This window comes from Boleophthalmus pectinirostris, unplaced genomic scaffold, assembly GCF_026225935.1.
Source record: "Boleophthalmus pectinirostris isolate CB_2022bp ecotype Guang Dong unplaced genomic scaffold, ASM2622593v1 HiC_scaffold_14, whole genome shotgun sequence".
In the NCBI taxonomy this organism is placed as follows: Eukaryota; Metazoa; Chordata; class Actinopteri; order Gobiiformes; family Gobiidae; genus Boleophthalmus; species Boleophthalmus pectinirostris.
This window is the reverse complement of record NW_026571047.1, coordinates 16,841,743-16,865,743: the sequence shown is the minus strand read 5'-3', so window position 1 is coordinate 16,865,743 and position 24,001 is coordinate 16,841,743. Positions and strand designations below refer to the sequence as shown.

Genomic DNA, 24,001 nt, shown 5'->3' with positions numbered 1-24,001 from the left:
CAGATCAGTAAAGTTCTATCGTATCTTAATGCTTGTGCACAGTCTTTCTAGTGGCTATATTTCTTACAACATACGGTGTAATCCTTCATTCTGCAAAGAACAGAGTAAGGATGCCCACCTTTGAAACCTTCTTACTACATCATATTATAATGAAAAAATAATAACAGACCAAATTTAGTTCTTATTTATGCCTCATGTAAATTTTACAGTTCTGGCGTGGTCTTGTGTCTAGACCTTTATAAAACTGAAGCTTAGACATGTTATTCCTAGTTTAGTAGCTGTTGTTCTGATTTGGAGCAAGTTCTTAAACTAAATATCACCAATATGTGTCTGTACTACAGATGGGAAGAGATACAATATCCACAAGACGAGATGAGACTTTCTGGAACTATAAGGGGATGTAATTCACAAGCACTTAACCTCTTTTTTCCAATCCAAATGTAAACACATGGGGAAAAATCTACAGTCAGTGTGTGCACAATCTTGTGGTAATTTTCTCTTGTGACATCTTGCAGCACAAGATCTTGTCCCATCCCTAGCCTTACAAAATAATAAAGTGATCATAAAATAACAAACTGGTTTAGTCCAAATTTAATCCTTATTTTAGTAAAATATGTATGTAAATCTTAGTTCTGGTATGATTTTATCTAGGCCTTCTTTTAAATACACAATTAGCCATCTTATTCCTAGTTTTGTAACTGATGTTCCAATTTCATATCTGAATTCTTAAACCTGTAGCAGTGTCAGAAACACTTAAGGTTGTGTAAGGGTACCCTTACACTTGTCATGATTGATCCTGGTTTAAGCCCTGTTTAGCCCTGATGTAGACTTGGTTTGGTCCTGGTCTAGTCAAGGTTTATATAGGTTTAGTCAGAATTTTGATGTGGTCTAGGTGCAACTGTGAAAATGACCAAAACAAAATCAGACCACCACTGTTCTGCATTACAATGAGCAGACTCTGAACTTTCCATCTTGTGCTTGTGTTCAGCTCTGCCCACTGTACAGACATGGCACTGATGCACCCACCGGGAGGATTAGAGAGAGGTTTAGTGCCAACCTCACTCCCAGTGCCACCCCTTCCCTGGGCACTGAGGGTCCCTTTTGGCATGGCAAGGTGAACTAGCCTCTGATTGATGGGCACTGTTTCAGCCCCGCTACTGCACTCCCTAAGGCCTCCCTTTGCCTTTCTCCTACTGAAGTCTTGGCAGCGGTGCCCACCTCCTCTTGATGCCAGGCAGCCAGCTAAAACTCCTGGTGGGCACATCAATTACATAGCGGCACCTCCCCTCTTTTCCTCATGTCTATCTGCGGGTCTGGACTGACTCAGACGGTGCCAATCTGGTCTCTCTCCATCCCCACTGCTGTGTATGGTGCGCATGCTCACTTACTGTATATATCATGATTTCACAAACACAAGAATAAATGCACAGCTCCTCTCATGAGCAAGTCAAGCTTGGTGGGAAAATCCTCCCCAGAGAGCCCTCACTCATCCAGACCCAGCTGTGTAGAAGGCTCAGGTGTGCACTCTAAAGAACAAGGCAAGAAAAAATACATGGTTAAAATAGCCTAAATGGTCTGCTATTTTCCCTCATGGTTATTTTATAAAAAAGGAATAAACAGAGCAATTAAAAAAACAAAAACAAAAACAAAGAAAAAAATCACTATTAAGGTTATAATAAGGCATAGTCGCTCTTTTGAAGTGATTTAACACAATTATTCTAATTGTGCAGTGGATTTTTGGCGCTCCATTGCTTTTGGCAAAACATGAATCATTTACTCGCGGCGATGCAACGCCATCTGGAGTATTTATTGGACCATTGTCTCTTCCACGCAGCGTAAATGAAGCTGAGATGATAAACCATATACTAGTAGTAATTCCAATTATTACAATGCGAACAAAAAGCTTTCTCACTAAAATATTATATAAACTTATATATATTATTATATATGATAATTATATATATAATTATAATAATATATATAAAATCTAAAACTTTAAAGAAGTAAAAAAACGTTTTAGGTTAGAACCTAAACCTAAAGCTATGTTTTATTGCTCTGTTAAACTAAATCTATAGAACTGTGAACGGAAATGTCATGATTTAGCTACTTTTCAAATACATATACATTCTACAAGTGTAACGCAGTTTTCTTTCTTTTCTTACTGTAAGCGAGAGATAGACTATACGGTCATATATCAAAAGTCGTATTGCAAGTTGTATTTTTGTTTCATAAGGCTTGATTTAGATGCTAAAAATACATTAGCGGTTTATTAATATATAATAAAGTAAAGACAACCCACTTGACCGGCAAAACAGACAAACTACGGAAGCCCGGACGGTGAAGCGAAGCAGGGACAGGAAATCAGGGACAATGGCGGCGGGGCCTGGAGTTTCAGTGCAAAGTAACAGTCCAGCGAGAGAACTAACTCTCTCTGTCTCACAAGGAGGCTTTCAGACTCATGTAGATCGGACAAAAACCGAGGATGTTTCAGGTAAGAGCACGCGTAGAAGCTTTAGTGTTTTTCTTTTCTCGAAATTCAACCATCTGCCAGGGCTAGGCAAACAGCTTAGGCTAAAAGCTAATAGTTCTCATTTGTACAGTCCGCCTCTGTTTATTACACCGTTATATCTAGGCTGTGGCGTGTAATAGGTTATTTTATGCCTTTAAGCACCTCAGACACCACGAGTATTTTATGTACATCAAAAAGCTTTGTTTTTAGAACTATCAGCGATTTTCATCTAGCATTTGGTGCTAACATAACAATCCATGGTAACAGTTATAAGTAATGTAGTAAAATAGACTTGTTACATGTAATGTTGTTTCAGTGTTGTCACTAACCTGAGGCATGACAGTTATGTTATACTTTCCACATTTGTCTAAATAAAGGCAGGAGGAATCATCTTGACACTTTTCACATTTGTTTACTCAACAATTTGCACTGGACACAAACGTCCCCGTACGTCACTCTCCAGGACGCTGCCATATGTCTTTAAAAAATCTTTCGTTTTCGATTAACGAAGGAATTAATACAATATCTATCTATCTATGAAATTACCATTATTCCTATTACTCCATTGTATGTCAGAATATATAAACATGTTTTACCTTTCATCTGCCTGTATAGAAGCAGAGAAGCAGAGCCGTGTCACTGCGTTGCTGGAGAGGCTTCATGCCAAACATAATGCCTCACGACCATGGCAGGAGACATCCAAAGTAGTCCGGCAAGCAATGGTAAAAAAAAGTTTGTCTTTACTATCAAACTATAACTTCATTCAGTAGATTTAAAGCATATTTAAAAATAAACCAGTATAGCAATGGTATATTTTTTTCTCAACTTACATGTTTTACAGGAAAAACGTGGCGTTATGAATGCTGCAGGTCACCAGCTTCTGCTGACCTGTCTGGAGACTCTGCAAAAGGCTTTGAAGGGTGAGGCAGCTCAACAGAACAACAACTATTCATCCCATTATTTTCTATGTGAAGATGTATTCTCAGTAATACTATGAAATATTATAATAATACATGTTTTTTTTTTCTCAGTGACATCTCTGTCTTCTATGACTGATCGATTAGAATCAATAGCCCGTCAAAACATGTGAGTAATTGTTATCTTAATGTAAAATTCTTTTTAATGTTTTCTAGATTGTCAAATGGATAATGTTTTTAGACTGATAGGGACTGGCTTTCCCTAACTTTCAGAATTGAGTAAACTACTTGGATGACATTTTCTCTATAAAAACTTTGTCCACATGACATAATTTAGCCTTCTTTTCCAATAGTATGTTTTATATAATTATATTTAAGATCTAACCAGTTTAATATGAAAAGTGTCAATGTAATGGTGTCTACTTTGTGCAGGCTGGGCTCACATCTCAGTCCATCAGGGACAGAGTGTTACATCACATCAGATATGTTTTATGTGGAGGTCCAGTTAGACACCACTGGTCAGCTAGTGGATGTCAAGGTGGCTCATCAGGGAGAAAATCCCACGGTTAGTACAGCTCATGACAGTGTAATTACAACAACTGTACAACTGACAATAAACAACTGGCAACTAACATGCTTAAATGTTCTTAGAGTTGTCCAGAGCTGATTAGACATCTGCGGTGAGTAAAATCCAGTATTCTTAATCTGAAGAATGTGTATTTTGTTTGTTGTATTACATTTATGTTTTTTGCTCTAGAGAGAAGAACTTTGAAGAATTTTCAAAACATTTAAAAGGACTTGTTGAGTTATATAAACTGCCAGGAGATAAGTACGTTTTAACAGTTTTTTGGAAGTTTGTAAATGTTATGCATTGAATATGTGTAGAATGTCTGTTAAGATTATCATTATTATTTTTCTCAGCAAATTGAAAACCAAGATGTATATTGCACTGCAGTCTTTGGAGCTTGATCTCACAAAGATGATGCACATGTTCAGGTAAATTTTTACAATAAAGTTAGCATTTTAGCATATCTAAAACAAAACTAAAAAGTCAGTTTTGCTTTAGGTTGGCAACTAATGCTACTACAGTGGAGACTATTCTTCATGGCAGCGTTGGACTTCTAACAGCCAGAAGTGGAGGACATCTTGTTACCCTTCAGTGTTATGTGTCTCCTTATGACATATTTGAGGAGGACCTGGACTTAACAGACAGCAATGGTAAGGAAGGCAGAAATGAATGTGAAACAAAAGAGTATACCTTGGCTTGTTATTTATTTGTTTTTATTGTAACCTTTGATATTGCAGTTCCAAGATCTCTGGGTATTAGTGTGTCTGTGACAATTGAAGGAACATCTGCTATATACAAGCTTCCAATTGCTCCTCTCATTACTGGATCCCACCCAGTGGACAATAAAGGGTAAGCACACTAATTACATTTCTGTGTATTTTACAAACACATGTCAGAGTGATGAAGAAAAGCTGAAGTTTAAATTTTATGTTGTAGGACCCCATCCTTTTCAAATGTATCCAACTCCAACAGTGTGGACTTGCCTGCTTGCTTTTTCCTGAAGATGAACCGGCCGATGCCTTTCTCTTTGTCCTTTATTCAAAGATTAGGAAATGCTACTTGTAAGTTAAGTAATATTACAATAAACTATTATTGTACCACTGTCAGTTCTATAAATTTTTCTTTTGTTTTCAGCAATTCCTGTGTTTGAGAGCCCTCCGAGCCTGTCTCCTCTTTATCAGCTAATTGTCCAAAGCCAGCTTCAGCTCCTGGAAGAAGGAAATGCCTCATCAGTACCACACAGCATGCATTTTTATTCAGTAAGTGAATTCTGTATACAAAAGAAACATGTTTCATTTCTAGAAAGGTCTGTAGTCGCCTGATATTAAGCTGAATTAATTGTTTACAGGTTTTGCCAGATCAGCAGCATTGTTACTTCTTAAATGGAGATGCCCCAGTGCAAGATGGTCATTGTCTCCAAGGTGCTCTGGTGACCAAGATCCCTTTTCGGCACCCGGCTCAGGTGCCCCTTCTTCTGGATATCATCCGCCACCAAGCTGCCTACAACACTCTGATTGGTAGCTGTGTCAAACAGACATCTTTCAAAGAGGGTGATTAAGTTTAACATTTGTAGTCAAGTTTATATATAAAGATTGTCTTGTAATATGGGTTTCTGTAATATTTTCAGATACAGCAGGGCTTTTACAGTTTGAAGTGTGTCCTCTCACTGACTCCAGTTTTAGTGTTTCATTCCAACATCCAGTGAATGAATCTTTGGTCTGTGGTAAGTCAAATACTCACAGTTGAAACCATAAAATATGCTGTTTCTTGTTAATCTAACACTTCTTTTCCTTTTTCTCTAGTTGTAATGGAAGTAATTGACTCTCGCCAAGTATCCTGCAAACTTTATAAAGGCCTCTCAGATGCCCTCATATGCACAGATGAATTCATTACCAAAGTTGTACAAAGGTAAGAAAGCAATGCTAATTTATCCATTCAATATAGTGAGTTAAATATTTTCAGTTTATTAATACATTTTGTTTTATTGTAGATGTATGTCTATTCCTGTAACCATGAGAGCCATAAGGAGGAAGGCAGAGACCATCCAGGCAGACACTCCAGCTCTTTCGTTGATTGCACAAACTGTGGAAACTATGGTGAAGAACAACCTGCCACCTTCAGGCAGTCCCACCTACAACATGGCAGCTGGGGACCCCATGGGACTTCCAGGACTCACCGGAGGGAACACACCCACTGGAGGAGGACCTGCTGGAGGGCCTAACTTTTCCGGTCCAATTACAACTTTATTTGGAATGAGAGAGCGACAGAGTCAAGGAGGGGAGTGTATGACGCCAGGCGGGGCAACTGCACAGCAACAGTTGCAACAACAACAAGCTGGTCATGGACATTCAGATGACTACAACAAAGTCACCCAGAATCCAATACTCACAAGTCTGTTACAGATACCAGGAAATGTAGGCTCCAGTCCCAGTTCCCAGAATGCACCACAACCTCACCAAACTCCTCCCCCCACATCCTCCCCAGCTAGCAATACTAAGAATCATCCTATGCTGATGAATTTACTCAAAGACAATCCGATACAAGACTTAACTGCGCTGTATGGCCCAAGTACTTTGGAGAGGCAGAATTCTTCTGGCTCTCCACGCACTGAGGGAGTGGGTACAAACTGCCCTGGAAGTGGCACCAAATTTAAGAAAAAGCGACGACCGACAGAAAAGAGTGGGGTGATGCCAGGAGCAGCTGCTGGTCCGGGAGCAGGAGGAGTGGCAGGTTTAGGTGTCAAGGGTTCACTGCCTTCACATCTCCAACACCATCAGGCCACTCATGAAGATGATTTCCACCGTGAACTGCTCTCCATGGATGTGGATGCTTCTCAGAATTCTATATTTGATGTGAATCTTGCTGGTGATGGATTAGATACTCCCCATAGCATCACGCCTGCACCCAGCCAGTGTGAGACTCCTCCCTCTGGCCCCAGTATACCCTACCCCCAATCTCATGTTCAGTCCCAACAGCAACAACCCCCAGGGCCTGTGCCACCACGTATAGGGCGCCTCTCGAGCTCTGACAGTATTGGGCCTGATATCACAGAAATATTATCAGATTTACCTGACCAAACAGGTAAAAGCAGTGGAGGGACTCAGCTTCCATTGGGTGGTGGAGAAGATGCTGGCCCCCTTGGTACTCCCATCCGTGATTCTTCTAGTTCAGGTCAAGGAAGTGCAGTCTTTGATTCAGATCTTTTCAACACCAACAGCAATGAAAATCCATTCACTGATGCTGCAGACCTGATTGCTGAGGCAACAGCAACAGCAGCCACTCCCACCAGTGACTCCTCCTCCACAAACTTCTTTCCAGATGCTGCTGACTTTAACCCTGACCTCTTGGCATCTGGTCATGGATTTTCCCAAAGCTACTTTGATGACAGTTCACCAAGTGCTGATGGAGACATGGATTTAGTGAAGTTTGGTGGAGGTAGCCAGCAGAATACACCATCCGGGACCCCCCAAAACCCAACCCCACATGGTCAGAGCACGCCAGACCCTTCCCTCAAAGATCCCTTTGACATGGGTGGGATTGTTTTTATAGGCAGTGGTGGAGGTAAACCACCTTTGGGTGCTCCAGATTTAGGAGACACTCACAGTGGCGGGTCCCAGAGCCCTATAATGATGGGAGTGGGACTTGGAACAGGCAGTGATTTTAAAAGTGGTGAAGCTAAAGTGAAACCACAACCATCCGGGGTGACCCGGCCAAAGGATGAGAATGGGAGCAGTGGTAACAGCAGTTCAGTGATGGGGAGTAGCTCATCAGAAGGAAAACAAGTGAAGCGCAGTCGGACACCCTCTAGTGAGGGGAAATCTAAAGACAAACCCCCAAAACGCAAAAAACCTGACACAGATGGAAAATCCCCATCCCATAGTTCAGGGGGGCGGCCTTACACCCCTCCAAGTGGAGGCCCAGGCTCTGGTGGGAGTGGAGGAGGCTCCAAGTCACCTGGTAGCTCAGGGCGCTCACAAACCCCTCCACGGATTCCTATCTTAACTATCCAAATTGGAAAAGGGACAATAACAGGCAGGAAAAGCTCCTCCCACAGCGGAGATAGCTCCAGTAGCTCCACCACAAGTAGCAGCGGGGGAGGAGGGGTGACAGGGAGCAGCAAAAGCCACCACTCTCACTCGTCCTCCTCGGGAAAGATCAAAACTAAGGAAGGATCTACACAGGGCAGCAGCTCCAAACCAGGAAGTACAGGCTCAGGAGGAGGAAGTGGGTCATCCCAGTCCAAAAGCTCCTCTCAGGGAATGGGAGTAGGCAAACCTGGCTCTTCGCCAATCACCAAACATGGACTGTCAGGACCAGGGGGCAGTGGCAGCAGTATGGGCAGTAGCAGTAAAATCAAAACACAGGGAGGCAAACCTTCTGGGTCTCTCATGAATCCTGGAATCAAGCCCAACATCTCCCCATCCCACTCTCGCTCTAGTAGTTCAGGTGACAAAATGTCCTCCCCTATGAAGTCCCAAGTGCCAGGAACACCTCCATCGTCAAAGGCAAAATCCCCCATAGGCTCTGGGGGCAGTGGGTCTGGTGGGTCAAAGTCTTCCTCAAGTAGTGGCATGGGCTCTCAAAAACCTATGGGAGGGGGCTCTTCGAGTGGGTCCGGATCTTCCTCAAGCTCTTCCTCTTCATCTAGTGGCGCTTCTTTTCCCGGAGGCTCACAGTCTCAGTATGGAGGCAGTGGAGGGGGGAGTGGAGGGGGTGGGGGTGGAGGGAGCGGGGCAGCGGCAGCAGCAGTGGTAGCTCGAACAGTGGAGCAAACAATCAAAACAACTCAAACAACCCCAATGCCAAAGGAAAGTCCCCAAGTCGCAACAAGAAGCCATCCCTCACAGCTGTCATTGACAAACTGAAGAGCGTTGGAGGAGTAGGAGAAGATGGGTGCGAGATTGGGCCACAGGGAGGGACGACTGGTCCTGGGACCACCCCTGGGAGCGGACCTGGAAGTGCCCCTAGCGGTGGAGTTCCAAACATTGGCCCGTCTAAACATGGCTCCTCATCCCAAAGCGGAGAATACAAGCGTGAGAAGTCAGACAAAGAAGCTAAAGCTAAAGTATCTGTGTCGGGTGGAAACAGCGGGGATAAAAAGATGATGGACTCGAAAAGCGGAGGAGTGGGTGGGAGTGGTTTGGCGAAAATAATTATTAGCAAACCTGATGGTGGTTCGCCTAGCATCAAAGCTAAAGTATCCCTCCAGAAAACTAGCGAAGGGTCTGGGGATTCAATGCGTCCCCAGATTTCCAGCCTCAAAGCTTCTCCCTTGTTCAGTGGATCAACACCCAAACATGATCGCTCGTCACCCAGCCACAGCCGCTCCCCAGGGTACACCCCACTCAACCATGACAGCGAGAGTGAGTCCGGGAGCAGCTCTGTGGCAGAAAAGTCCCACCAAAACAGCCCCAGCTCAGATGACGACCAAACCATGAGGCCTCTTCCTCCACAGGACTACATGAGCTCAATGAGTTCAGGAGAGAAACACAAGAAGCATAAGAAGGAGAAAAAGAAGCAAAAAGAAAGGGAGCGAGAGAGGGACAGAGACAGAGATCGAGACCGGGATAAAGAGAAAAAGAAGTCCTCTATGTCTATAAGCTCCTCCTCTCACCCCATTAAAGCTGACAGTTGGTCCCGCTCCCCGATCTCTGCATCTGATTCTAATCTGTCGATGATGGGCTCCGACCGCCCCTCCAGACCAAGCCCAATGTACATGAGAAATGAAGATGATGACCTCATGGACTCAGCTCTAACGGGAAACCTGTGATTTTATATATCAAAAAACATCTTGTCTTTCTGTATATTATTTCTGTTAACGCCTTTTACTCAAGTTTTATTTATTCAACACTGGCCAAAATCTGGACTGCAAATAGGATTGTTCAAGGAATCATTAACATGTGATTTTAAATATTTAACTGTCTCATCTGAATGTTGTTGTATTACGTCATTGGAGATTGCCATGGCATTTTTTTGAAGTATGTCCCTGAACCCTTACAACCATCTCAGTTTTAACATAAAACAGTATATTTTTATGTCCTTGTAAATTGCATTTCTTTGCTGTTCCTATGGAGCTTTCATTATCATATCTGATAATGTTTCATTTCCTCTGTATGTTGACAAAAAAGTTTTTTAAAGTATTGTACAGCTAGAAGGATTCCATGTTTAGTTGCCTTGTTTTGCAGAAACAACCAGGATTTTTATACGTGCGCATTTTATATGTAAATGATTTTGAATGAAAAGATGATGATGTTACAGTTGTTTATTCTAAATGCTAAAATTATCAAAGCTTGAAATAAATATTTCAAAGCTCTTTGTTGAGATTATGTACAGTCCTACTATATAAATACTAAAATTGCAAAGCTGATCAATTCTGATGTATTACGTTTTACCACCAGATGGCAGCAGCACTGCATAATGTTCAGAAGACTAAGTGGAGTGTGATCAGCTAAGATGGATTTTACACATTTAATTGTTTAGAAATGAGCAATTTTTATGCCATAGTTGAAGTTGTTTTAGCAGTAACTCTGTATTATTATACTGATGAGTAAAAGACAGTAGTTGTAGGAAACCAGTCATACTAGAAACAATATGGTAGCTGTATTATTATTATTATTATTATTGGAAGTATCGGCAGAGAAAGAGGGGTGATTTATGGACGTTTATAAAGACAATAAACCCTTCACATTGTATTATTGGTATTGGTCGTTATGGGGAGACAGCCATATTAATTCAAGATGGCTCACCTTTTCAATTATTCATTCCTTTGGGGCAGTGGCTGTCACTTTTCATCCACAACAAGAAGGACGGATTCTGGGCATTGCTGTAGTCAATACTGGCCTATAAAACAGTATCTCATTACAGAAAATCTAGATGGTATAGCAGATTCCTTTCCGGTGAGAACATATGAAACCTTATGTAAATGTCAAATGTGTTGCCTTATTTAGCCTCTCTCCAGTTCAGCTGACTCTGCATTTTATTTTCCCATAGGCCATGTCATAGCGCTCAGCTCACAAATACATTGAATCTCTATAGGATACAAACTGCTTCGTGAATGGTGTGTCATCAACTATTTACATTATATTGGCTGGCATCTGTTCAATGCAGCTGGTTGTTACAGTGTTTGGGAGGTGTCCTATTGTAACTGCATTCCCAAAGGCACCATATGTGCTATGCTATTATGAGAGGTCATTCTATCATAGCCACTGCAAGTTCTCATTTTCCACTGGTCAGGTTGCTGAAAAGTATATATTCATATTCATCTGCGTTTCAGCTCTGTGTTAGGTGAAGGGCATACAGGGCATGTGGATGTCTTTGTTACACATAGAGGGCCTGCGGGTAACATTTAGCAATATTATCTGATGTAAAATTAAAAGCAGGAAGTACGTCGTTAAGTGGATTTCATGGTCTAATTAAAGGTGCCCTATGTGACATTTTTTTGTGGAGGATATGACACCTGCTATTGCTTTGCTTGCAAAACTGTCTACAATTTATTTCATTATGGGTGTGTTTATTCATTTGCTCGTCTCCATGGAATTTAATGCAGTGCTATTTCCCTACTGTGGAACATTCCAGGCAAAGGTGAGCGATCATATTTCATTACGGCCGCTGCTCTGGGCAATAAACGTGTACTGGTGCGCGGGAGCGCGCGGGCTCCAAACACCGACAAACACTGGCGCACTGTGGCCAGGCCAGAAGGGCAAGACGAAACGCGAAGCAAAAACTCATCAAAATGTATGCTACATTGTCGGCACAGCAGGCCTACAGCACAGAGCAGGTCTACAGGTCTACAGCACAGAGCAGGTCTACAGCACAGAGCAGGTCTACTGCGATATGTCGGCTGAAGTTTGTCAAATAAAATACCAAATAAATCTGTGTTTGCCACGATGTACGTTTGGCTTGGTAAATGTGAAGAGGGTGCTATAAATACCACTGTAAAACAAGAGAGAGAGAGAGAGAATGTAACTAGGAATTTGAAAAAAAAAAACTGGTTTAAAAATCTTACCCACTTTATTCACTTTAAAGTAGTTTTCTGTAAACATTTATCAGATAAAATGGAGACAGATTTATAAAAACATTGATATATATGTGTCAAAATAACTGTAAAATACAAATAAATGTAGAAAATTACAAAGATGGTCTTGATTTGGTCTCGATGGGCTGTGGTCTCGGTCTTGTCTCAATCTCGACCCTCAGAGGTCTTGGTCTTGTCTTGGTCTTGGGACCCTGTAGTCTCGGGCAGGTCTTGATTAGTGCTCTTGACTACAACACTAGTGCATATACTGGTGAATCACCATTCATTTAGATAGGGCCTGGTCTTATTAACCCGAAATAGATGCCCCAGTGAACCCAGTTTGAGCACTCTTCTCACCTTTTTCACCCCTGACTCATTTTCATGCCTGTATATGGCAGGTGAGAAACTCTAATGACACAGTAATGACACAATACAATTTCATTAGTGAAAATGAAAAGAAATAAAAGTAAAATGTATAATCCAACCATTTCATATGCATTTTAAATAAAGTGATGACATCTTTAACTGTTTTAAGACAGGCTGAAATGAAACAGAAAATGCTAAAGGAGAGCACTTCATTGTCTGCGGAGAGGGAAACATTGTGGAGAAAAGGGAAGGAGAATGAAATATCTCTCCACAAAATTCTCACCAACCTCTAGAAGTTTGAGAGAAGCTTTTGAGACCTGTATGTGCTTTGAGAAACGAAGCAGACACCAAGAAGAGAGTATCTGAACTGGAGGTTGAGAATAGAAATCTGCAGGAATGACTGAAAGAGCAGATGGAGTCAGCTCCAGCAGGTCCAGAAACAGCTAGATCAAGATCCGCACGTGGCTAAGGTCCACTGTGAGGAGCAAATCAAAGCTAGCAACCTCCTCCAAGACCAAAAGGCTGTTCAGATGCTTAAGGACATGGACGCTCTTGCAAGTCAGAACCAGGAGCTCATGTGCACAAGAAAACCATGAACCAGCTCACTGACTATATAAAGGAGCTGGAAATGGAGCAGCAAAAGTCATAGGTCAAATATGTGCAATCCAGAAAAGCTTTTGAGAAAAAAATGGAGTTCATCATAAGAAAGAACCAAGAGAGGGTAAATAATGCTTTTATTTTTGTATATTTTGGGCAAAGAAAAAAAAAGTTACACACTGCACCTCAAAAATAACATAATTCTAGGTTAATAAAAAATAAAACATTTAAAATAAACACAACTTTTTTGTTTTGTTTTGTTTTGTTTGTTCAAGATGAGTTTGCAGTTCAGGTGTAGTTATTAGGGATGTAACAACCAAAATATCATGATCATGATATTCCAAAGTCTCACAATAATACCATGGGCTGTCACAATATATCGAATTACAAGTTTCTTTGCTTAAATGCATTTTTTTTTAATATAGTAGCAATAGCTAATAAATATTATGGGAACTACATATCCCATGATTCATTTCAGCACAGACAAGTTGAAGTTTGAGATGTAAAAAGATGTTTTTTACTTGAATTCTTGGGATTATGATGGTGATAATTCACATTAAATTCTTGTCAGGGTATTTTAAAAGCAAAAAAAAAAAAAAAAAAAAAGCAAAAAAGTGTCCTATCTACGGTTATATAAGCTTCTCCAAAATATTGCAATAAAAAGAGATTTGGATATCATTATATAGTTATTATGAAGTGGTTCCTGTTATTATTAAATTAATATTTTTATTGATTATTTATATTAGTCAATGCTGTAGCAGGATGTGAGAAATAAACTTAATTCTATGACTTATTTCAGACAGGAGGTGTTGGATCTGATTTCACTTGCACTGAAGAACCACTGAGCTCCACTGAAGACAACACAGAACAAAAAGCAGGTTAGACCTCGACTGTTGCCTCCATGAAGATAGAAATGGTCTTCTTTGTAAAGTGAAATATTCAATCAAAATTCCTAGAAAGCTAAAGAATAATTTGTTACATTTAAGTTATTGTGGTACAAAAGCGCATAGTATCTTATGCCTGTCATTGTCTGAAAGTGTGTAATTTCTAACCTGCCTGCCCTATAATGGTCTGATTTGGTTATTTTAAAATTTAATCCCCATTTAACAAATTAATTCCACCACACTTTCAAAGCAGAAATATCTTATTGTACTCCCCAGTGTGGTATAATCTCAGCCTTTTTACATTCTTCTCCATCCAGCCTGCCTACATTCAGAGACTGCCAAGCACTTCATTACAGTTGGTGTGTTCACTTGCGCCAGGTCTTCCCAACCAATTTGTCAAATGCCAAACAAAATAAAAGAAACCCTGAAAGTGCAAGTTCCTCCTGCCTCCAATTCTCTCTCTTCTTCCTCCGTCAACCTTTTCAAACTGCTGATGGACTCTTTCTCGCAAGCGAGGCTAATTTGTTCATTGTGTATACCGCCACTCAAAACTTCAGCCTGGCTCTTATAGGACGCACTAATGCTGGGAGCAGATTCACGGTGGTCCCTCCTCTCTTCTTTTCATCTCTTATTTCCTCTTTCATCATTCTTGTAACACACAGCCAAGCTCCTCTGCAGGTTTGTGATGTGAGTAGAATTTGACTTTTCTTCCCCCCTTAATTAAAAAAAAAAAAAAAAAAAAAAAAAACGCTTCTTGTATAATGCACAAAGTCAAATGAGCCAAGATTTGGGATTGTAGCTTCTTCTATACTGTAGAGTTATGTAATAGGTCTTGAACAATTTGACAGAGGAAAAATACTGGAGGTGGTGTGTGTGTGTAGACTTTATTTGACAGGACATATGTAAGTTTAAATGGAGGTAAAGAGTGGGAAGAAACATTAATTAAACCACTGAGTCCTTTTCACAATGCTGGGGTTCTCACAAAGCCGTTATGTAAACTGCAGCTCAAATTCCTTGGACAATACAGGACAGTGATAGCCAGGCTGGTGCCACCTAGTGCCTCCGCTCAATTATGTTTCTCTCCAGTGACTAGGTCAGGAATCAGAATACACTAGACGGTTTGCAAGACCCCCAGAAGTTGTAGACTGCACACCAATCAATCAGTGAAGAGCTAAACCAACCCGAGTTGTGATAGAAGACTACATACGCTATCCTCCTTTGGATTTCCTTTGTCAAATACAACCTTCACATTTTTTATTGCACCTTTAATTCGCAAGTTCACCTCGCAGAAACGACAATGATCGATGACAGACATGTTCACTCTCTGCTTTGTATGCTGTTGTGCCAGCAATTACTTGGACACCACTGAGCGTTCCGGTGCATTACATACATCACAACCATATAGTTAAATAAAAAAGTACCTGCCTACCGTCGAGCGAAAGAATCCTAATGCTGCGAGGTCAGACGATTTCTACGAAGTGAAACTGACAAATGAATCAGGCTACGAGAGTGAATCAATGTCAGAGAATTTTCTTGCAAACCTTTTCTGACCTATTGAAGATTAAAAGTTTGAGAGTGCTGAGTGAGAGTGTATGCTGAGGTGACCTGCACTATGGTCAACATGATTGGGTCCCTACAGTTCTGTCTGAAGTAGGTTAGCTGTCAATGAGAACTTTTTGGAGAGCTATGAATGATGAAAGATGAATATAGTGGAGAACTTGAGCCACTTTAAAAACTCTAGACTGTATAAAGAAGTGGACTAAGGGAATGTGACATCATCCATAGCATTCGGCTCCAGTCAAATGAAGCTCTATCTATATTAAGAATAGGAATAGGAATTGATTTACGGACAAAATAGCGAAATAAAAACACCAACAGAGATCAGAGCGCTGGTAAATATGAACATTTTAAGACCAAAATGGCAAGACTCACTGCAGCAGTTACAGAGAGAGAGGTGACAATTTTTCAATATAATGTCAGTTGAAGCCAGAGTCGATGGAGCTGGAACCACCTCCATGTTCACCTCCTATTTGGAACGTGTTAGTTACGTCCATTTATATAAACAGTCTATGTTAAGAACACACCACAATAGACATAAAGCATTAGTATCTACATTAGTAGATACATTAGTACATTAGTATCTCTTACCCCAAACTCCTAACCCTAATTAATTAATTGCTAAGCCTGAATCATTAACAAACTATTTAAGTATAAGCGATTAAGTCTTTGTCCATACTTTATTAAGATAGTTATAATAAAGTGGTCCCACAATAGATTTCCAGATTAAGTAAGAGTATAAGATGGTGGTCGCAAGTTCATTGAGTTCAGTACATTGTAATTGACACCTGGAGCAATAACCTAGTGCTGCTTTTGCACAGTCATGACTTCTGAAGAGCTCTCTCCAATGAAAACCCCCCCTGAGCCTATCCAGCTGATATGCAAGGAATAAGAGCCAGCCATTTGCCACATAGTTAAGTTTTATGGCGCTAATGTCGTCCGCTTTTGGAGAAGTGGAGAGAGAGTGCTGATGAGAGAGAAGTGAAAGAAAGAAATGTATTCGAGTATCATTATAATACTTAAGTCCTGAAGATGAAGACTGAACACCTCGCAGTGAGTTAACTGGGCAAGATTACAGGAAAGTTAGTTGAGTGTTTTAAGTCTTGTCTTAAGACCCATATTTATTCTCTGTACCATGTGAGTTTTGTGGTCCTCTGTGATTTTCATTTATTTTTATGGTTTTTGCCTTTTTATTTATTGATTAATTTGTTTTCTTTTTTGATTTGACTAGTTTTATTGTCTTAAAGAGGACTAGTGGTGTTAAAGATGCACTAACTTTTCAGTTGGGGGTCAGTCACATTCTTGTTTCTATGGCGATGTCATTGCTCTGCTTTGAATGTTCCACAAATATGATATTAAAAACGTATTCAATTCCAGGTGGTTTTATTGCTCAAAAATACCTGGAAAACAGGCATTCTGATTGTGGGTAGGGTTGCCTTTCCCTCTCCTCTGACCAGTAACCTGGCCTGGTTTGGTCTCCAAGATCAGAGAAAAGTTTAATGCCATACTGTGAAACATTTCAGACAAAGCAATAACGTCTCCATGGAGAAAAGTAGGTGAGGAACCCTCCATCAGGAAAGTTACACAAAGCTTTAAATAGAGCTTTATTTTATATTCCCATTGTATTGTGTGTGTGTGTGTGTGTTTGTGTTTTTTATCTGTATTGTGCAGCATAAAGTGGATTGGACTGGAGTATTTTTGCTTTGAGTCCAGACTGATAGTGTCACTGTGCCATTTGTTTGTGGAGCATAGCATCACTGTCCAAAATAGCACAAATGAATAGACTGCAAGTGCAATATATTTGAACTTCCTGCCAGTGAAGTGAGCCATGAAATGTAGTTCCCTTGAGGGTAAGAATTGTGTTTTATAAAGACATTTTACTAGCTGGTTTTTGAGTGTATGATTTGTTGCAGTGACAGTATAATCCTGTGTATTATTTCAAAATGCTTAGCCAGAGTGTATTTTATCAGAGTTGCTGAGGGTGACTGCTGTAAAGAGCTGTAAAATGTGCTGCTGGCAAAACATCAGCAAAAGTGAAGGGAGCCGACCAAGCTCAGGTTCATATCCGCAACTTTACTTAAGCATCTTTTGGACTGTATACTGTTACTTTTAATGTACCTGGTTTGATCGTACGCAACATGAATCTAATGTAACACATATGGGCTATGCTGTGAGAGGTTGTGGATTCAATCCCCAGTTGGCTGGGCCTAGGTAGTATTTGGATGGGAGATCACTGGGAATTCCAGGCGCCTGTTGTTGTGTCCTTAGGCAAGACTCTTCATCTAAATTGTAATAAAATGGAGTGTATGTGAGTGTTGGTGGTGGTCAGAGGAGCTGATGGCACAGATTGGCAGCATTGCTTTTGTCAGTCTGCCCCAGGGCAGTTGTGGCTACAACAGTAGCTTGCCATCACTGAGTGTGGGGTGAATGAATAATGAATTGTAAAGCTTTGGGTGTCTTGAATGGTGCTATATAAATGCAATGATTTATTAATTAATCATATTTAGGCTGAGCTCTTCTCTCAAACAGAAAACACTCTGTTCCACCTTGTGATATCATGTGGTGATATCAATAGTACTCCACCATGTTTTAAAACTCCATGCACCTTTACTATACTCATTAGGATCATTTCTGCTTTGGAATTGCCCATCTCTACTGTCAAAAGGTAAAATGTAGCTGTTATATTGAAAAATGCTACTACATGACATTACAAGGAAGAGAGTGATTTGAGCTTTGGAGATGTAGACAGACTAATAATAAAGCATTACTTAAGCATCAAGCATGTGTGAATGAAACAAAACAACTACAGGTATGTTTTTGAGGAGGTAACAACATTCTAACATAGCTTAAAACTCAATACTCAATACTCAATTTTGGGTAACATAGGACCTTTAAATAAGTATTATTGTAATACTGGTTATAGCCTCCAAAAAAATGTGAAATGATTATTTTAGCTCTAGCTCCCATCCCTATAGTTCCTTGCGACAGTAGCAGTTATTTCTGTGGTAGTACGTCAGTAAGGCACACTACTGGACTCATTATAAAGAAAGTCCATTGTGACTTAAATCCCAGTGGTGTGAGTCAGCAAATGGCAGCGTTGAACACAAACTCCGGTGTCGTCTTGGCCCTGTGCCTGCACCTCGTTCTATCTCTCCGTCTGTCATCCTCCACTTCCTCTTTCTCTCCTTCACCAACACTGCAGCTCATCATCCATCTTCCTCTAATGTGTAATAATGTCACTGCATTACCACAGTGGAGATAGAAGGGAGCAATATATATGAGAGCTCTGCTCCTGTGTGGATTTACTCAATGTTCCTTATTCTCATTCACCCATGGGACTAACTACTGTTCTGTATAGCAGTAAAATGTCTTGAATGAAAGCAAGTGTATTTTATAATATAGAAAACCATTCCCTAATTAAGTATCACATCAGCAAAAAGTCAAGTTCTGAATGAATTATATACTGTAATATGCTTTGTGTATTTTTCTCAAATTGGGCAAGACATATGTACTTTGTCTTATTACTGAGTTTTAACAACATACTTCTTAGTTTTAACAGCATTATATTCAATAGCTATAAAAACCTTTGGTCTGGTTTGGTCCATCTGTCAATGCCAGTGTTATGTAATTGCCTGTAATGTTCACATGTTTAAGGACAAGGATGCACAAGTTTGATGTGTGCATGATCCCGAGCATGCATATTACATGACTTAATGTTTGTACCGCCTGATGTCTCATATGGAAGAATACTATTTCAGTTGATTAAATGCAACAATGAATGTAATTTTGTCCCATGAATCTTATTTTTTATTGCTCTTCTAACAACAGGGTCAGGGGACTACAGATGAAAATAGCATCTTGGGTAATTCTGACTTTTTTACTCATTTTTAATCATATCTTTTATGAAATTGCCCTATCCATTTTCAAATAAACTAATCTAATCTAAAAATGTCTCATTTCCTTTGTAGATCCTTTTGCCAAAATGGCCGTCTTATTGTCAAAAATTCTCAACCTCAATCATCAAATTTTTAGAAAAGTCTTTCTAAAAAAAAGCTATATTAAATCTATAGTTAATTCAAAACTTGTGAAGTGTCAATGTCAATATAAACTGTACCATATGCAGCGTACTACATTCAGACAGAAATCCTCATATGAGCTTCTACTTACACTGCCCAGACTATGGCTAATGCATGGGAAAGTGGGGCATGTATTCCAGGAGGAGTCGGGTGTACGCTGAAAAACTCTTCAAAGTGATAAATAAAAAACAAGGGCTGTTTCACACACGAGCTAACATTTGCATGTTGCGTCATGAAAGAGTTTTGTCCTTCTATCACAAATTATTAGTATTTGACCCAGATAGAGACACTGTTCTTTACATCAAACACTTTTGCATGAAGATTCTTGTATTTTTAAATGGCTCCATGCTTTGGTTCAAAGCTTTTATCTATAATGTGTGATGGGACTATTGTTGGTGCTCTTGGGGAAGTCTTTCTGCCTCAGATTGGTTTGGTCACTAATCTTAATAAGCATGTTGTGCTTCACAGGTTTCTGAATGACTCCGTCCTGTACTCTTATATGCTTCAATGAACTTTAAAGTTAAGTACATGAAAAACAACTCAGTCTAACAATGTTAATAGTCTTCCACCACATTTCTACCCACATGAATGTTAAATAACATTTGTTTAACTGTAAGTAGTCAGCTTGGTCACAGTTTTCCTCCTAAACCCAACTGCATGACCAAATACCATGGTGACCATCCTCTGAGACCTGCACAGCTCTCACAATACTGCATGAAAAGAAAGGACTGAATGAACAAGAGTTTTTGTTGTCATAGAATGAGTCATTTTATCTTTCTGAATTCACAAAGGAGGTTTAGAGAAGTGGAAAGGACAGATTTAAAAGAACATCTGTAAAAGAAATAAAAAGTATGTAAAAATATTGGTCAACTGGATTAAAAAAACTTCACTTTACTTGGAAATGATGAACAGAATGTTGCAGACATACTCTAACAGACTGTGTGAACAATCAAACATGACTGCCCATTGAAATGCTGCTGAAATCCCCATTGGATTAATGGTCTTTATCTTGGTCATTGATTGTCACTAACTGCACCAGGTCTGAAACAGGAATCTGCTTCGTTGCCATATTGATATCACCTTTTGGTACAATCTGCTGAGCTTTCTCTCAAGAGACCTATTGTATGTTTCCACCATCAGCAGTAACAGGTTTGACTGCAATATAATAATGGACCTGATATATTACTATAATAAATGTACAAGAAACACTTTATACTTACGCTGCGGGTAGTAGTAATGACTTTTTACGAGTTACATAATGAGAGGTTTATGTGTGTGTATATTTTATAATACCATGGAATTGGATGTAGTTAATTTTGTAAGAATTCATGCTAAAGGTGCACTGTGTAACTTGTCCGGTGGTGGATCCATCATCTGATTGTCTCCATGAAGATGTACCTAGAATGTTCCACAGAATGGCCATGAATTTATGAATCTCCATGCAGAGTTTCAAGACAAATTACAGGTTAGGTCCATATTGTGGACAATTTTAACAAAAGCATTAACATCTCCATGGAGATAAAAAGGTTGTGGACCCTCTCCAGAAAAGTTACACAGTGCACCTTTAACCACTATTTGCTACAACACTATAAGATGTTTTCTGTTATTAATAGGGATGTAACAATAACCGAAATATCGTGATATGGTATTATGGTGTTCTCATAATAATATTGTGGACATCACAGTATATCAAATTACAAGTCTCTTTGCTTAAATTAAGAGTTATGGTGCAGCAATAGCTAAAAAAAACGGAACTACATAAACCATGATCCTTTGCTCCACTCAGTGTAGACTACAAGAAGAAATAACAGTTCTAAGCATTTTTAAGTCTTAGTTCTTTGGATTAAGTCATTTTAAGGCATTTTAAGAAGAAAAACAGTTAACAGTTTTGTTAGCCTCCACAAAATATTGCAATAAATATTGTACTGTGAGATGTATATCTTGAAATTATTGTACCGAGAGATTTGGATATTGTTACATTCCTAATCGTGAGCCTCCACACCATATCATGAGCTTTCCCTAAAATCACAATAAATATCATACCATGAGGTTCATACCATGATGAAATCGTATCGTGAAACTTGGATATCGTTACACCCCTAGTTATTAATAATTAAATTACATTTTTTTCAATCCTTTCTCAAACACAATGTTATTTTATTTTTGTATTTGTCCTTCACACTATTATTACACTCCAGAGAGCTCTGTGTTTTTGGGATTTTGACATCCGCCCCAACCCCTCAGCCCCATATCTGTCATGCTCCAAGAACACAGCAAGTCTTACCAAAGCGTTTCATAATGGCAAAAATCTCTGGCCCCTTGCACTGTAAAAATGCTGAAGTCAGCTCCTCTCTCCCCCTCACTACACTGCCACTCGTTGTGATACACAGCTCTGTTTCCTCTGAAAATAGATGAAAAATTAAAGCAGCATAGATGGTGTATGATAACAAGTAACCAAAAGCGTAGTGATGTTCTTTAAATTAGTGTCAAATAAAAAAAAAAAAATAGGGCAGTGTATATGCTAATTTGAAAGGATTTATCATAACAAACCAGGTTTCTTGCATTGTGAAGACAGAATCCTAATCCATGCCATTTTTACTTAGCTCTCTTCCACTGATATCCTTGTAGTGTGTATTTTCGATGACAGCTTAAGAAATCCAGTATGACACCTGCAAGCTGCACAAGGAAACAAGAAACATATAATCAGGAAATATGACATAACATCTTTTAGAGAACAATTTTGAAAGCATAGTGGATACTGTAAGGGTTGTGTAGAATAAGTAGAGCGAAAAAAGTTATCTTCAAAAGATTTAATAAAACATGATGCAAAACAGATAAACAGTAACAGCAAGGACGTGACTTAATAAAAAAGTGTAGCTTTATTGTCTGATGTTATGGGTCTGTTGTGTAAATTGAATGAGGTTTGACGTCAGAGTTTTAAAACCGGAAACCATTTTGTAAACTATCAATTAGGTTTAGTACAAGCAGGTGGGGAAAGTAATTGCGTAATATAATTTGTAGAAGGTCAAAAAAACGCTTGTCCTGCAGTTATGATTAAACTCTAGAGAAGCATCTTATCAGTGTCTCTATGAGGTTATGATAAAACAATACTATAGTTCCATTTGCATAATTACTTTGGTGCTAATGCTACAACTGTTAAACAGCTTTGAGAGCGCTCCTGCTTCTCAAGGCCACCCACTGTAAAAACGGTACACTGTGTACTCTACAATGAATTTTTAAAAATGGAAAATCGAATTTGACTTAAACATCAATCTATTTTTATATCCTGTTTATTTAGAATTGTATGCGTTTGGCTTTGACGCTGGAGTAATTGGCAGCTGGTATGATTTCATTGTTCTCCTATACGCTATTCTTAGTGCACAACAGCGTAGCACAATACATAGCACACGAGCCATTAAAGTAACATGAGCTGACCTGATAATGAAAATTCAATTCAAGGCTCGATGCTGAAAGTAAACCTAATTAGATGAGAATAAAGCCATGTAGTTTTTCATTCAGCGATGGTAAATAATTATTGAAATATAAGCAGGCTGAGCAGAGAGGAGGGGAGCTGTCCTTGGTGCTGAATCAGCCACCCATGTTTTGGCTATGGGCTCTATAACTGTACAGGGACTCTTCTGTCTGTCGACTCCACTAAAGCTCCCAGACAATTCTCTTTTTATTACCAGAGGCGGGGTTTTTTTTTTTTATTTTTTTTATCAGTATTATTTATTTTTTATTCTAAAATGAGTGTCAAGAGACCACTTTCTTTTATTTTTTACGAATATGTATAACAATTCGCTGAAGATCTATAACACCAGCATACTGCAATCTTGTGAAACGCTTAAAGAAAAACTCAGTTAACTTAGTTAGTCTTAATAAATCATAAACATAAGCCTATATTTGTTATTAAAAATGCGTTTCGGGAGGAAAGAGAAACAGAGACAACTATGCTAGCCAACTCCAAAAGAACAGTGTTTTAACCTAATTTTTGTTTAGGGTTATATGGGGAAAACCTGATATTCAGTCTTCAGTTATGAATTTCGCATTCTTTTAACTTTATTTGACATTGTTTACATCTTATATTAGTGGTGATATCGATGGCTTTTCTTTCTAAATTGCACTATAAACATTTTCGACTTTAGTTTAGCTTTAGCATATCTGCCCGCCGATTACCTGGCAGTCTGTGGTCCCGCCCTTTTTCTCTACGTTTCACATTTCAGCCAATCACGAAGCTCACATCGTTTGCTGTAACACTCCTCGACCAATCAGAGCGCGCCGAGCACTTGCCACGGTGAAATCAAAGTTCGTGTAGGAGCGCGGAGGAACGAGCGCGACGGGAGGCAGCGGACGGAGCACTGAAAGAACTGGGACAACAAGAAGAGGATGCTGTTCGCTGTGTGTACCCCTTTTTGGCACGGACTGGCTTTAATTTAGGTCAAGTTTAAGAGAAAACGTAGGTGTAATCCGATCTCACGGGAAACCGGGATGTGGACTTCTTATACGAGAAAAT

General features: G+C 39.6%; 1 protein-coding gene across 1 annotated transcript; it reads left to right on the top strand.

Annotated features, from left to right (window-relative positions):
- Positions 1 to 2,332: 2,332 nt before the first annotated feature.
- med1 (mediator complex subunit 1) lies at positions 2,333 to 10,307 on the top strand. The gene is given in 17 exon segments (XM_055150128.1): positions 2,333 to 2,491; positions 3,125 to 3,231; positions 3,351 to 3,429; positions 3,541 to 3,595; positions 3,859 to 3,991; positions 4,078 to 4,106; positions 4,184 to 4,255; positions 4,348 to 4,422; positions 4,493 to 4,644; positions 4,732 to 4,843; positions 4,931 to 5,055; positions 5,129 to 5,253; positions 5,343 to 5,544; positions 5,622 to 5,717; positions 5,797 to 5,902; positions 5,985 to 8,724; positions 8,727 to 10,307. Coding segments are annotated over 17 exon segments (5,367 nt in total). The 5' UTR covers positions 2,333 to 2,370; the 3' UTR covers positions 9,765 to 10,307.
- Positions 10,308 to 24,001: the final 13,694 nt, after the last annotated feature.